This window comes from Lithobates pipiens, unplaced genomic scaffold (genome assembly GCF_037356315.1).
Source record: "Lithobates pipiens isolate NorthernLeopardFrog02 unplaced genomic scaffold, aLitPip1_a1.2 Scaffold_13, whole genome shotgun sequence".
Classification (NCBI taxonomy): domain Eukaryota; kingdom Metazoa; phylum Chordata; class Amphibia; order Anura; family Ranidae; genus Lithobates; species Lithobates pipiens.
In genome coordinates, this window is record NW_027507718.1 from 426,766,596 (window position 1) to 426,783,282 (window position 16,687).

The following is a 16,687-nucleotide window of genomic DNA, read 5'->3' on the forward strand; positions in this document are numbered from 1 at the left end:
AATCATACTGCCAGGGAGGTTAAATTAAACCTGAGTCTACGCTGTGTAGGGGCCAGGTGTAGGAAATGCACAGAGAGCAGAGCTAAGGTGTAACACACAGAGACCACAGGCCAGGAGCAAGTAACACACAAGTTGCAGGGTAATATGTTGCAATACGTTTCAAACATATTACACCTCGACCTTTAGCTTGGTGGCTCATTGGTTGTACCTGGTTTTCTTCCTGGTTTTCCTCACCTTTTTTTCCTATGCTGGTAGATATATTACGGGAATCCTCAATATTGTCCCTGGACATCCTGCAGCATAGAGTAAGCCTAAAGCCGCGTACACGCGGACTGTATGGCCAACTTAGTCCGTCGAAACACATTTCAGCAGACAGTCCGCTCATGTGTGGGCTTCAGCGGACTTTTTCAGCGTGCAGTCTGGCGTACTAAGTATTTCGGAATTTCCGTAATACTGTCCGTCATACTTTGGTTTCAGCGGACAATCCGCTCGTCAGTAGGCTAGTTCGACGGACTAAGAATGGCGCATGCTCAGAAAGGATTTGAACGGCGAAAGGTTGCATTGCTGTGTATTGGACTTCCTATTTCTAGTCCCGTCGTACGTGCTGTACACGTCATCGCGCAAGCTTTTGACGGACTGTTTGTGCATCCGTGTGTGGTCAAGTTCGTTCATTCGAAAGTATGACGGACTGTCCGTCGGATTGTATGACGGACTAAGTAGGCCATACAATCCGCCCGTGTGTACGCGGCCTAACAGTGCACAGTCGCCAGTTCAGCAGTCACACTAAACAAACATCAAAAATAACACAGCCGGTGATGACTGTGCATGTGCAGCAACTGTCTAGTGGTACCAGGTTGTCCAGCAGCACCATTCTCACTGGCGCATGCAAGTACTGAGTGGATGTCAACACACTGTAAGGATTATGCTGCACTGATTTTTGTAGATGAAGCCAAGAAAGACTGTTTCCAAGGGACCGTCAAAATAGGAACTGTCCCTGGGAAACAGGGACAAATGATAACCTTACTATATCAAGCTCTAAATTATAAGCCTATACTACGTTATTATATGAGTGTTTATTACCATACATTTCTAAATATGATTTCATTTTTTTTTTTTATTTGACTTTTCAGATTTGGATTGACTGCTTGTTTTGAAAAACATCAATGGTACGTCTCAAAACCAGAATTTTCTGCAGTTTTTCAAAATGTTCATACAAAACACACACACACGCACAAAAATTACAAAATAATAGCACCTTTAGAAAGATATTTATACCACTAGAATTATGTATTATTATTATTATTATTATTATTATTATTATTATTATGTATTATTTAAGTTCCGTCGCTAATATTAAAGCCTCTTTATCTTACATATAGCCTGAGTGTTGGAAGAGGGAGAAAACAGGAGTCACATAAAAAATATGTCTCATGCTGTCATAATAAGGTATCATAACACACTTACAGAAAATAATAAGGAGGAACAGAAGGAGTATTTCACATCCATCTGCCTTGAGTCACAATTCCTGATTAACCTTGTCACATTTAGTGCCTTTTGTCACGACCAGCTCACTGTTACTGCAAATTTTATAAATAAGAATAACACTTACATACACATCAAAGTCACTCACATGTCACTATTTTCATAGAAGATACAGTTACAGTAACTTAATATTAGCATATAAACCCCTTCAGCACTAGCCCTTGATAAATGGACCAGACCCATTTTTCAGTTAAGCTATGTGCCTGTTGATTTCACATCAATTGTATCATTATTCATGTCTTTCTTTGGTATAAACAAGGCATTCTTTTGGTGGTCTCATCTTACTGGAATTATTTTTTATTGAAAAAAATGTGTGTGTTTGCATATTATATTTGTAGCACCCTCCAAGGTAAGGTGCTAGGATTAGATAGATTTAGTGCTAGCTCACTGTGTGTGGAGCTGTGTTTGTGATGGGAAAATTTAGCCTGTCACACTGCAATCAGCATTGATGTAATCTTTGTGTTAGGTAAATTTAGTTGCTCACTGTATTCGGTACAGCTGGATTTGATAAATTAGGTCTGCTGAGTGTTCTCAGCTGCTTCTAGTCTGTTTACTCCCTCTGCTGTCCAGAAAAGTTTTCTGGATCATAGGTGTGGAGCTATGCAGACAGTAGCATTACTATTTATACATCCCTGACCAATCACAGGGAACTGGGCCCTAAATGCATGCTGGGAGACGGTATATATGCTATAAGTACACTGAGCTTTTTTCCCGCTGGAAAGGATCAGTCCAGTTTGGAGGGCTAGCTGTGCTCCAGGGCAGTGCCTCCATGTGCTTGTTGCTCATGAAGCTTCAGGTGGGCGACCTGGGGCCTGTATGCTGAAGCTGCTGAGAGCTGACTGTGGAGCTGTCTGCTCAAGATCTAGTCTGGTATCACCGAAGGAAAGAGTCGCTTAGAAGTTAGAAGGAGATAACCAGCTTGAGGAAAAGTGGAGCCGAGTTTTTGTGCTTGGCTGTGGGGCAATCGACTGCGGAAGAACCTGGGCAAGTTTCCAGTCGCACCTATGCGAGTAATTTTCATAATTAGGAATTGAACACGTTTTTTTTTTCTTTTTAGGCAAGTACAGTAATTATAGCTACATAGTGGCTAAGGCTGAATAAAGGCACCAGTCCGTTCAGTTCAATCTGAGTGTGTGTATGTGTGATTGTGTGTTTGTCACTACATTGTAGATTGTGTTCACAAAAAAAAACCACATTGAAAAGTTTTTGAATTTCTCTACACTTCCCTTTGACACCATCAGCTATGGAATAGAATTCCACATTATTATCACTCCAACAGTAAAGAACCTATATACGCAGTTTAAGAATGTAGTACTTCTCATCCCGCGCCATGTGTCTTCCCAATGCTAGAGTCACCATATAAAGGTTTGTATATCGCTATCGTATCCCCTCTTAAGCGTGTCTTCTCCAGTGCACACACAGGGGGAAAGGGGTGGGAGGAGAAGGAGCAGATCAGTTCTCTCCTCTCCCATTTGTACGAGGGAGGGGGAACCATCAGTGCAGGCTCTGGGATGTATGGGAGAGACGCTCTCAGCTCAGAGCCCTGTGGCCAGCAACCCTGCTGGTGCCCTCCGACAGTGGTAGAATGCCAGGGCCCAGTCGCAACTGCCCCCCTTATGTCCCCTTAAAGTGACCCCCTTCATGACCAGATATAATAAATACAATTGACCCACTTCTCTTTTTGTGTGTAAATTTTGTTATATAATGGTGACTTGGTAACTTGAGGTTTCATAAATCATAGACCTATTCAGAGATTTGTTTCTTAAAAACAGTTACAATGTCATGGATGAGAGAGATATGCAATGTTTCTTGCAACTGTGTGGATTTCCAATCCTAGCTGGGAATGAGATTTAAACGTTTAAAACATTTCATGCCGCTATAAAAGAACAGGTCACATGATGGCTTCCATGGCTGCAGAAAACAATAGCAAATCTGTTCATTGTGTGCTAAATGACTGTAAACATTTGACAACATGGTACAATCTAGATTTCTAAACTGACAATAATAACATGGTATTTAACAGGATTTTAATACTTAATTTTTTAGGCATCTCTGTTGTGATACACAGGAGGCACAAATGGAATGGATGATTAGTATTCTCAATGCACAGGTACAGTGATGGCAGACAGATCAATGTATAAACATATTTCACTGATTTTAAAGAAACACATTTTTCTTTTTCAAAATATTATACCAGCCATAAACCTGTTATTGAAGAAACACAAATCAAATTGCTGGGCATGTTTTATGATTTGGACATTAAAGCATCATGCATAAAATTTGGGTAGAATTCAATCATGACCAATAAATCATCTCCAGTCTGATGAATACTAATTAAATATTCATTTGAAGATACAGAAATTGAAATTCCAAGAAGGGACATTTTAACACTGGATTAGAGTACAAGTATACATTTAAATATTTTTTTCCTATACGTTTTTATTTTCTGAAAATTTAAATGAAAATAATTGTATGCATATTTATTTTAAATATTTTTTTTTATCTTAACATTCAAAGGTTTATAGGTTTCCCAGGCACACATCAATTAAATTTTACTATGGAAATCACACCTGCATTTTTATGATGTACTTAATGAAATATTTAATGGCACCATTTATAGCATTTTGCAGACAATGTTATATACTTTATTTTACAATGAGTATACTGCAATAATTTTGCTATTTAGGTGATTTTTAATAAAATAATTTTCATTTCATTTAGTTATTTTGGAAACATAATTCTTAGATACTGCTAATATCTTTTATACATTTTTATTAAAATGCATCTGTGCTATTGCTATAAATCTAGCATTAGTGTAATTTATAAGCAGCAATTATAGCAGAAGCATCAGCAGCTGATAGCAATAATAATAATAATAATAATAATAATAATAACAATAATAAATAAATAAAAATAGTAATCATAAAATTAGCAGCAGAGTATCAGACTCACATATTGGGGGGGCACACAGACAGGGCTGCTGTTAGAAATCACGGGGCCCTATGCAGCGTACCTGACAGGCCCCTTTGCATATTTGTAAAGTACAAAAACAACAGTCAATTTGGCTATCATCATTGGTCATTACAAAGTAACCATGCAGAGCTGCACAAACAAAAAAAGACATAACTAATTTCAACTGATCAACAGTGATACGCATATACAGTATGTTATAAGGCCATTACAGGACCACATATACAGTATCTCACAAAAGTGAGTACACCCCTCCCATTTTTGTAAATATTTTATTATATCTTTTCATGTGACAACACTGAAGAAATGACACTTTGCTACAATGCAAAGTAGTGAGTGCACATCTTGTATAACAGTGTAAATTTGTTGTCCCCTTAAAAATAACTCAACACACAGCCATTGTAGTCTAAACCGCTGGCAACAACAGTGAGTACACCCCTAAGTGAAAAAGTCCAAATTAGGCCCAAAGTTTCAATATTTTGTGTGGCCACCATTATTTTTCAGCACTGCCTTAACCCTCTTGGGCATGGAGTTCACCAGAGCTTCACAGGTTACCACTAGAGTCCTCTTCCACTCCTCCATGATGACATCATGGAGCTGGTGGATGTTAGAGACCGCTCCTCCACTTTCCATTTGAGGATGCCCCACAGATGCTCAATAGGGTTTAGGCCAGTCCATCACCTTTACCCTCAGCTTCTTTAGCAAGGTAGTGGTTGTCTTGAAGGTGTGTTTGGGGATGTTATCATGTTGGAATACTGCCCTGCGGCCCAGTCTCCGAAGGGAGGGGATCATGCTCTGATTCAGTATGTCACAGTACATGTTGACATTCATGGTTCCCTCAATGAACTGTAGCTTCCCAGTGCCTGCAGCACTCATGCAGCCCCAGACCATGACACTCCCACCACCATACTTGACTATAGGCAAGACACACTTGTCTTTGTACTCCTCACCTGGTTGCCGCCAATCACGCTTGATACCATCTGAACCAAATAATTTTATCTTGGTGTCATCAGACCACAGGACATGGTTCCAGTAATCCATGTCCTTAGTCTGCTTGTCTTCAGCAAACTGTTTGCAGGCTTTCTTGTGCATCATCTTTAGAAGAGGCTTCCTTCTGGGACGACAACCATGCAGACCAACTATGGTCTGAGCACTGACAGGCATACATCTATTTCCCAAAGACAACCTCTGGATATGTCACTGAGCATGTGCCCTCAACTACTTTGGTCGTCCATGGCAAGGCCTGTTCTGAGTAGAACCTGTCCCGTTAAACCGCTGTGTGGTCTTGACCACTGTGTTGCAGCTCAGTTTCAGGGTCTAGGAAATCTTCTTATAGCCTAGGCCATCTTTATGTAGAGCAACACTTCTTTTTTTCAGATCCTCAGAGAGTTCTTTGCCATGAGGTGCCATGTTGAACTTCCAGTGACCAGTATGAGAGAGTGAGAGTGATAACACCAAATTTAACACACCTGCTCCCCGTTTACACCTGAGACCTTGTAACACTGAGTCACATGATACTGGGAAAGGGAAAATGGCTAATTGGGCCCAATTTGGACATTTTCACATGTACTCACTTTTTATTGCCTGCGGTTTATGACATTAATGGCTGTGTGTTGAGTTGTTTTAGCAAAGTAATTTATTCAGTGTTGTCACATGAAAAGATAGAATAAAATATAAAAAAAATGTGAAGGATGTACTCACTTTTGTTAAATACAGTACATGAGTAAAAACAGGCTCTTAAACATGCAGAAGAACATCTATGACAAACCTTCTTTGCGGGGAAGAGTAAGGTTATTGTACAACCAATGTGGATAGCCTTGGCTGCCATATTTTATAAAATGTATTAAGGCATGCTCTGTCTTGATAAATGATTGTGCACTGTAACCGCTTGCCGACCGCCTCGCGCTGATATACGTCGGCAGAAGGGCTCATACCTGTACGTTGCCCTTTAAGAGGCGGCCAGCAGGTGCACGCGCCCGCGGCAAGCTCCGTGAGTTGGGCCGCGGGTCCCGTGGAGTCGATCACCATGGGGATACCCATGATCGCCTAACGGGGAGGAAGAACAGGGAGATGCTAATGTAACTGAGCATCTCCCCGATCTGCCTAGTGACATTGTTACTGATCTCTGCTCCCTGTGATCAGAGCAGAGATCAGTAAAGTGTCACACACAGCCACACCCTCCCCCACAGTTAGAAACATGCCCCTAGAATACACTTAACCCCTACACTGCCACCTAATGGTTAACCCCTTCACTGCCAGTGTCATTTACACAGGAATCAGTGCATTTGTATAGCACTGATTGCTGCATAAATGACAGTGGTCCCAAAAATGTATCAAAAATGTTCAATGTGTCTGCCATAATGTCACAGTCATGATAAAAATTGCTGATCACAGCCATTTAAAAAAAAAATTATTAATAAAAATGCCATAAAACTATCCCCTATTTTGTAAAAGCTACAACTTTTGCGCAAACCAATCAATAATCGCTTATTGTGATTTTTTTACCAAAAATATGTAGAAGAATACGTATCAGCCTAAACTGAGGAAAAACATTGTTTTTTTATATATTTTGGGGGATTTTTTTTTTTTATTATAAATTCTTTATTTTTTTAAATTTATTTTATTTATTTGTTTTTTTTGCTACTTCAGCTAATTTTTCCACGAGGCCCCAATCAACTTAACGTTCATTTAGTTTTCCTCGTCTTCACATCATTGTAGCTTCATATTTTAATTAGTATTACAAACAAAGACCTTTATTCAATATCCAAAAAAAGAGAAAAAAAAAAACTATAACATACTATCCAATCTAATTGGGCAAAACTATCTCTCTCCTTCTTTACTTATTTCCCCCCCTCCCTACCCCCCACCCCCCCATCACCCTCTTCTATTTCCTATGCGGAGAAAAAAAATTAAACCGCCCCCCATTATAATCTTATATTCTAACATGCTCTGCATAGCTCCAAGTTTTTTTGAAGTTTTCCCACTTATGCCATTTATCTGCTATCGACAGATCCTTGTCATCGTGGCTGTCCCTATGCCTAACCATTCAGTAAGTTTCTTCTACTGCATCAATCCATTCCCAGATTGATGGGCTTTCCTCTTTTTGCCAGTTCTTGGGTATCAATCTTTTTGCTGCATTTAAGAGGTGCGGGACTAATGACTCTTGATACTTTTTTATTTCCCCTTTGGTTCCATGGAATAATACTATCCAAGGATCCTCTGGGATTATGATGTTAGTAATTTCTTTTACATAATATAAGATCTTTTTCCAATAAATGTTCATTTTTGGACAACTCCACCACAAGTGAGTCATCGTCCCCGCCACTTTACACCCTCGCCAACAATCCCCTGACCTACTTGGTTGGAATTTATGAATTTTATCTGGTGTAGCATACCATCTAGAGATACATTTAAAATTCATTTCTGCTGTAAAGCTATCCGCTGCCGATCTATGAGTAAGTTTAAAAATTTTTCCCTGTGTGCATTTATCACATTGTGTGCCTAATTCCTTTTCCCATTTCTGTATATAGGGCGGGCTCTCCAGCCCCTCCCCCTCGGTCAGAAGCCCATACAGCCTAGAGACGGTCCCTTTTGGGTTATCTATTAAGCATAACTTCTCCAAAGGCGATAGCTAATTTTCCATTCTCAATGGCTGCGGTAGGCTCCCAACAAAGTGGGCCAGCTGGAGGTACCGCCACTCATCTATTTTTCCTATTTCTCCTTTGTGTTTTAATTCGTGCAATGACAAAATCCTCCTATTTTTTGTAATGTCTTTTATCTGTACCTTCTCCTTTTTTAACCAACTCCCACTATTAATTTTTAACCCAGGAGGAAAATATTCATTCTCTTTTAACTCTATAAGTGGAGAGTTATACTGACCATTCAGTTTCTTATACACCCCGTTCCAAACCTTAAGTGCATTTTGTGTCAAAACATTTGTGTTTGGGTCCAGTGTCCTATACTTTGGTGGATTCCCCACTATCTTATTCAACTGTAAACCTTACTAAAAGTGTTTTCTAAATTAACCCATCTCTTCCCCTTATTATTTTCCCTTACCCACTCAACTACTCTTGAGAGCACGATTGCTTTATAATATTTTTGGATATCCGGTACCGTTAATCCCCCTTTTTCCTTGCTTCGTTTTAATATAGTAAAGGGTACTCTCGGTTTCTTATTATTCCAGATGAACCCCATTAGTAAGGATTTAAGATACTAGGGTTACTAATGTAAAATAATACATCGTCGGCCAAAGCAGCCAATTTGTGTTCTTCCTTTCCTATTTCGATTCCCTTAATCTGTGAATCATTGCGAATCGTGGCAAGCAGTGGCTCCAGGGACAGTACAAACAAAATGGGTGATAGAGGGCACCCCTGCCTCGTTCCGTTTTCCATCTCAAAAGGTAAAGACAACATACCATTAACCTTAACCCTAGCAGTCGGGTGGCTATATAATGTCCTAATCCTCTTAGCCATTTTGGGGCCCACTCCCATTGCTCCCAATGTCTGAAATATAAAGCCCCAGTCTACCCTGTCGAAAGACTTCTGGGTGTCAATCGACAGGAGTAGACTGGGGCTTCTCCTCTCGCCCACCTGGGACAGAAGGAGCGCAGTTCTCACCCCATTATCCTTTTCCTCCCGTCCTGGTATGAAGACCACCTGGTCCGGATGTATCAGTGAACTCATCAAGGCCTTCATTCTCCCTGCAAACACCTTAGCAAAAGCTTTGTATCGGCATTGAGCAATGATATAGGCCTATAATTAGAGCATATCGTCTCGTCCTTCCCCTCCTTTCGAATTACGGTTATAGAGGCTGAAATGGCTTCTTTGCTCATTTCATATTCTACACCCAGTCCATTCATGTAACTACATAAATACGGAATTAATATTTTCTTATACTTCCTATAATAATATAAAGTAAACCCACCCGGGCCTGGGCTTTTCCCCATAGCTGAATCCATAAGTGCCTTGTTTAATTCCTCCTCTGATATGGGTCTATCTAACATTTCCTTATCCAGCTCCGTAATTTTTGTTAACTGAGCCTTTTCCAGGAACTCTACCCTTTGCAGTTCCTTTTCCTCAATTGTCAGTCCCTCGGGCTGCTCTACTGAGTATACTTTCTCATAGTAGTTTTTAAATATTTCCGCTATCTCAGTTGTTCTGAAAGCCAAATCCCCTTTACCTGATTGAATCTTTTCTATGAAGTTCCTAGATTTTTCCCTTTGTAGCCTTCTTGCTAAATATTTGGTAGGTTTATTACCCCCATAATACCTTTCCTTGGCTCTTTGACTGAGGGTTTTTTGGGTTTCTTGTTCCATCAAGGTTTTCAATTCATCCCGTTTAGATATTAATTTTTGAAGGATCGTTTTATCTTGATTCAAATATCGTTTATGTTGTTTCTTGGCTATATACATTTCCTCCAATATAGTTTTTTTTTTTTCTTTTTTTAAATTTTTTCTGATCTCTCTTTTTTCTTCCTAGCTCCCAAAGATATCAGGATCCCCCTGATATAGGCTTTGTGGGCCTCCCATAAATTTTGCCTAGATATATCCCCCGTATCATTTATCGCAAAATATTGTTCTAGTTCTTTCTCGATCCCTTTTCCTACCTCCGCATCTTGAAATAAACCCTCATTCAAACGCCACGTAAAAGGTATCCTTTCATCTCCCCTTATTAACATCTTCATCCCCACCGGGGAATGGTCAGATAATGTAGTTATCTCAATCCTAATCTCTACTACCCTTTCTAAGATTCTATGGTCAACAAAAATATAGTCAATCCGGGAGTACATCCTGTGTACAGGGGAGTAAAACGTATAATCTTTCTCATTTTGGTGTTGTACTCGCCATGCGTCCACTAATTGGGACGCATGTAATTTTTGTTTAGTTCTTTTTAGTTGTACCCTACTAGTCCCCTGTACACCGGACGTACCATCTAGTCCCGGTTCTATACAGAAATTTAAATCTCCCATCAGAATCACCGGACCTCTCTTAAAATCCATCAGCTTACCCAAGATATTAACTAAGTATTTTGCAGAGTCACGATTGGGTGCATATAAATTAACTAAGGTACACTCCATCTCTCCCAGTTTACCCTTTAAAACTAGATATCTTCCCTCGGGGTCGACCAATCTATCTTCCAATTTAAACTGTATCTTCCTTGCAAACCCTATTGCCACCCCCCTACCTCTATTTGTTATAGCGTCTCCATAATACCATACTGGGAAATCTTTGGAATATAGTTTAGTGTTCGTTTCATGGGAGAAATGAGTTTCCTGTAAACAAATCACCTCGGCATTATAACGTTTAAGCTCCTTTAAAATCGTATGCCTCTTACTCGGCGTGTTCAGCCCTTTGACGTTATAAGTCATAAAATTTATAACTGACATCTAGTATCTCCTTTTTTGCCATGCAGATTCACCTTTCCCCTTCTAAACTGCGATTTATTCTCTTCCTCCGCATAGATTTCTCCCCTCTCCTTCCCTCCCAACTCCCCCTCCCCCCCCCTCCCCGTCCCATACTCGGCCTTTAACTCGTTGATGGTTCTATACAACTTAACCATCGTTGAGTCTCCTCGCCAGGGCAAACTCGTACATGTGTCTCCTCACCCCTCCCGACCCTCAAAATAAAGGGGGATCGGGAAGGGGGAGGGAAGCCCAATGGCTTTCGCACCCTCCGTCTCATCACCCCCACCCCCACCCCCCTAGAGCCCCATCCCCTTCCCATCCCTCCATCCTGGAAGATCCGGCACCTGTAAACCCAATTTTTTACAAAAATCATCGAATTCCTCCGGGAATCTTAGTCTTGCTGACACACCATCCCCAATACCAATTAAGCATGCCGGAAACCCCCAGTTATATCTAATATTTTGCTTCTTCATCTCCTCCAATAATGGTTTTAAAAGCCTTCTCCTAGTCAGAGTCTCGGGGACCAAATCCATATATATTTGCAGCTCTATGCCCTCATATTGGGGAACCACTCCTCCCCTCAACTTCGCCCCTATGTCCGCTTTATCCTCGTAGAACCTAAATCTCACGATTATATCTCAGGGTCTGCCCGAACCGTTATTTCTCAGTTGGCCGATCCGATGTACTCTCTCAATTGCGGGAAATTCTTCCTTCCCTTTATCCAGAAATGGACTAAATATTATTTTAATAATTTTGTTTAAGTCTTCCCCTCTAGATTCTGGTACTGATCGAATTCTCATGTTTTGTCGTCCGTTGCGATTTTCTTGGTCTTCTAATCTATATGATAATCCCCTCTGATTTTGCTGAGAAAGTTTAGCCATTTCCTTCAATTTCGTGACCTCCTGGGCCTGGTTCTCTAATCTTTCCTCTGTCGTCCCAACTCTTGTTAACAGATGCCCCAAATCAACCCGTAAAAGGTTAATATCTGCTTTGATAGAATTTTCCAATCGTGTGAGCATTTCCATCAAGTCGCCTTTTGTTGGTAATTGATCCTCCGATCTTCCTTCCTCCAATTTACTTATTTCTGTATCACTACCATTTAATGATTCTTCTATGGACTGGTCTGGGGTCTCCCCGGGTTTTTCATCCCATCCCTTCCTCCTCACAGTCTTGGGGTGTTGTTGTCTGATTCCTTCCTGGTTTCTAGGACTTAAACCTTGTGTCATGTACTGTTTTATTGAACTGTCGTTCCCTCTATCCTTTGAGGTTTTCGGGGGGCCCCCCTTTATTTTACTTGTGGATTTGCTCATAATAACTTCCTTTACCTTTCTTATTCGGTTCCCCAGTTTCCCCACCAGTGGGTGTCTTTCTCCTTCTTGGCCAGAGGGGACCTTTTCCTGTTCCTTACTTCTACTTTCTCCCCTGCTTGCAGTCTTTCATAACTATTTGCTGTTAGACTCAATATCTCTCTCACTGGGGCCTCCTTTATAATGCTGATTTTCCTGGGATCTCTTTTTAGTGAAGCACTATTCAGATACTTCCAGTATCCCCTTCTTGTCCCCAGTTTCTGGGCCACAGGGATTTAAAAAAATGCAAAATCAGTCCTCGTATAGATTCACCTCCTATATTCTTACGCTTTGGATGTTTAAACTTTTAATTCCTAGTTCTTTTATTGACGAAAGTGTTTTACCCATCTATACAAAGTTATTTTATATTTTCACCTGTGGAGGATTATGAAGCGTCCAATTCTTTGGTGACCCCTTAGAATTGCAAGCAGCTTTTAACAGTATACTAGGTCCTTTCCTCTGTCCTTTCTTCCGTACCCTCCGCAGGGGGATCCCGGGCAGTGAATTTAACTAAAGTCCTTCAGTATTATGTCAAAATGAAAACAAAGGCCTTCAACTGAGCACCATTTACATTTCCAGGTTTCCCTGCTTTTTTGAATGCCCCTCACCAGGCCCCCTGTCCCCACTACTCCTCAGTAATAGCACAGTCAAATAGAATTTATATGTATAATATATATACTCTCAATCCTCCTGGGGGGATGTAAATACCACTGGGAAATCCAACAACTGGTTCTATAAAATCGCAGATGTCCCACAACCTTCTTCCACATTCATATAATCGGATATTATTCGTTGTTCCCAGGCATTTATAAACAGTAAGAACCAATGTCACTAGCACTTCTCCTTTAAGGGACCGCACAGCCTAGTCTCCTTTACAGACATCAAAGTATCAAAGTTCTTACCAATTCCATCCAGTGTTAGGAATAGTCCCCCACTTTCACCCAGCGGGTATCTCAGTTCTCATTAAATCATACCTTTTCCAAACATACACACATGTGTATGTTTGTAAATACGTCTAAAATATGTCTAAAGGATGGTTAGGTAGAATATATGACAGTGGCAAGTAAGAATAAGAGAAAAATATAAAAAGTTGTTTTGCACGGATCAATTGAAATAAATAGGAAAACGAGAATATGATGTATTAGCGGTATAAGGAAACAAAACTGTAAAATATATACTGATATTGTAACTTGGTCTGTTATAACTTGTAATATGTCAAATAAAGAAATAAACAATAAAAAAAAAATCATACCTTTTCCATTCTGCTCTTCACAAAAAGAAAAGAACTTCTGGTATCCGGGGCTTGCTTGTCTTTGTTGTCCCTTAATCAGCCAGGCAGACTCTAACAGAGCATCTATTACAACAAACGAGAGAGAGAGGGGAGGAGAGGGGGGAAAGGGGGGGCGGACGAGCCGGGTGCCGCCTTACCGCTACGGAGAACTACCGCTGTTGTTTCTCTCCTCGGTCCGTTGGAACAGTACCGGCCATACGTCCGGTAATGCCGGGGGGGGGGGGGGGTTTTCGCCGCTCGGGGCCAGTTCGGGGACCATCAGCATCCCGCCCAGAGCCTCTCATTCTCCGGTGCTGCCTGACCCTCGTGGTCTCTCTCAGACTTACGCAAACACATGCTGCCTCCTCCCTCCTGGTCAGAGGTCACGTCAGCTTGTCATGACGCCGCCAATTGCACGGCCAGGAAATTCTTTATTTTTAACAAGGATACAAATACAACATTGCATATGAGTACAACTATACAACATCTCCTCTGTTTATCACATTCTTCCTCACAGCAAAATTAATTACTATAACGATGTTGTCTTATCTTTAATCTGTTTCATTGGTTATTGTCATTTCCATATAATTCCCTCTATGACTATTTATTTTCTGCCCTTGTTCCCTTTTCCTCCCTCCACTATCTAAAAATAACAACAAAAAAAGGAAAAATTCTCTATAATCTATCCCCTACCTCCCCCTCCCTCCTCCATGCCTCCCATCGCCATCTTCCGTCGTCCTGAATGAGCGCCACAAAATTATTTGGTACTGACCCATTCTGACGATTTTATTTAGGGATTTTGTTCCCTATATTTAATATAGGGTGTCCAGACTTTCCAATATTTGTCCTCCTGCTCTCTCAGAATCATATTAAGGTTTTCCATTTGCTGGATTCCTGATATTCTACCTAGCCATTGTGATCTGGTTGGAGATGCAGTATTTTTCCAGAGAACGGGAATACATGCTTTTGCTGCCGTCAGCAAATGCCTCAAGAGAGAGTTTTTGTATTTATCAATAGATACTGAAATATCATTTAGTAGGAAAGCTGCTGGATTTTCTCCTAGAGACACTTCCGTAATTTCCTGAACTGTATCAGAGACCATCCTCCAAAATTCTTTTAATCTTGGACACTGCCAAAATATGTGTACCATAGAGCCCTCTGCCCCCCGGCATCGCCAACATAAATTCGATACCTGTGGAAATATCCGGTTCAATACCATCTAGTCAAGATTTTATACCCCCCCTCTCGGTATCTAGTAGCCATTGAGGCCTTATGCGTAAACTTTAGAATCTTATTTTTCAGTGCTTTTTAAAATGTTACACCTAGCTCCCTTTCCCATGCTTGGACAAATGCCAGTTCTTGTGGGGCTGGCAGCTCAATTAACAAGGAGTATATTAAATTTTGTGAATGCCTCACTGGTTCCCCCTTCAAACATATTTGCTCGAACTTTGATGGTGCACGTACCACTGGCATTCGTGATGTTATTACACAAAGGAAACTTTAAGCTGTATTCGTCTAAATGGGTCTAATTCCTCTCCCAGCACCTGATCAATCTCCTCATTAGGTTGTCTACCGAGAAGTGCAAAGCCCTGCTAATTCCCCGCTGCCTCATGTCTTTAAAGCCCTGGTCTACCACACCTGGTTCAAACCTCGGATTGCCCAATATTGGAATCATGGGACTTGGATAGTTTGACACCCCGGTTTTCTTAAATATCTTTTTGATAATTCGCAGCGTGGCTCCCACTATCGGGGGTGTTTCTTCGCTGTGTAAGATATTTCTTTGTTCCTGAGCCATGCAATTCCCTCCAGGGGTAGACTGATCAATGCTTGTTCCATATGTATCCACGGCTTATCTTTTTGACCTACACACCAGTCCAGTACTCGTGCTAAATGCAAGACTTCATAGTAACCAACTGGATCCGGGAGTCCGAACCCTCCTCTTTCCTTTGGCAGGGTTAAAATATCTCTACAAACTTGTACTGGTTTTCCCGCCCAAATAAATCGCATAAACCTAGTTCTCAGGTCCTCTAGGAATCCCCGGGATATCTTAATTGGCAAGGTCTGGAATAGATATAGTATTCTTGGCATTATGTTCATTTTTATAATATTAATTCTACCAAACCAAGTAAAGATTTCCTTATCCCATCACTGGAAGTCTAATTTATTCTGTTGTGCCAGTGGTACAAAGTTTAATTCAAAAACTCTGCTTAGTTTGTTTTTGGTATTTTCGTCCCTAAATAGCATATATGGGAGTCTGCACATCTAAAGGCAAAGTCTGAGGATAACTGATTATAAAAATCAGCATTCACTCCCACTCCCATTGCTTCTGATTTACCATAATTTACCTTAAAGTTGGACATTCCCCCATATATGCGTATTTCAGATATTAAAGAAGGAAGAGATATAAGTGGAGAAGTTATAAAAAAAAATAGCACATTTTTATTAAAGCAAAAAGTAAAAAAAAATGCGTTTTTTTCAAAATTGCCACTCTTTTTTTGTTTATAGCGCAAAAAATAAAAACCTCAGGGGTGATCAAATACCACCAAAGGAAATCTCTATTTGTGGAAAAAAAGGATGTCAATTTTGTTTGGGACCCACATCGCACAGCTGCGCAATTGTCAGTTAAATTGAAGAAGTGCCAAGTCGCAAAAAGTGCTCTGGTCAGGAAGGGGATCAATTCTTCTGGGGCTGAAGTGGTTAATAGTCCCATATTCTCTTAGTGTAATACTTGTGATAATAGAGGAAGATTAACCCCCCTGACGGTATTCCCGAGTCTGGCTCAGGATGGAATTTTTATGCCAAAAGTGGTAACCCTGAGCCAGACTCGGGACCGCATTGCTGGATCCAGGAGGACGCTTAATTACCTTCTCCCCTGGATTTTTTGTGATACGGCATTGCAGTACTTTAACTGACAATTGCGCGATCGTGCGATGCTGTACCTATGTTCTTTTTTTCCCACAAATAGAGCTTTCTTTTGGTGGTATTTGATTACCTCTGCAGTTTTTATTTTTTGTGCTATGAACAAAAAAAATGACTGCCAATGTGGAAAAAAAAAACAATATTTTTAACTTTCTGCTATAAAACATACCCAATATAAAAATAAAAAAATAAAATGTGCTCATAAATTAGGTCAATATGTATTCTGCTACATATTTTT

The 16,687-nt window shown here is 40.5% G+C and overlaps 1 protein-coding gene across 3 annotated transcripts in view; it reads left to right on the plus strand.

Annotated features, from left to right (window-relative positions):
- ARAP2 (ArfGAP with RhoGAP domain, ankyrin repeat and PH domain 2) overlaps positions 1-16,687 on the plus strand; it is a 609,403-nt gene that overhangs the window by 538,502 nt on the left and 54,214 nt on the right. For 2 of the 3 annotated variants that reach the window (XM_077477663.1, XM_077477664.1), the window contains exons 30-31: positions 1,131-1,166; positions 3,589-3,652. In XM_077477663.1, coding sequence (XP_077333789.1) covers positions 1,131-1,166; positions 3,589-3,652 — 100 coding nt within the window. The remainder of the gene's footprint in view (positions 1-1,130; positions 1,167-3,588; positions 3,653-16,687) is intronic. The other variant, XR_013272356.1, reaches the window with a different exon arrangement.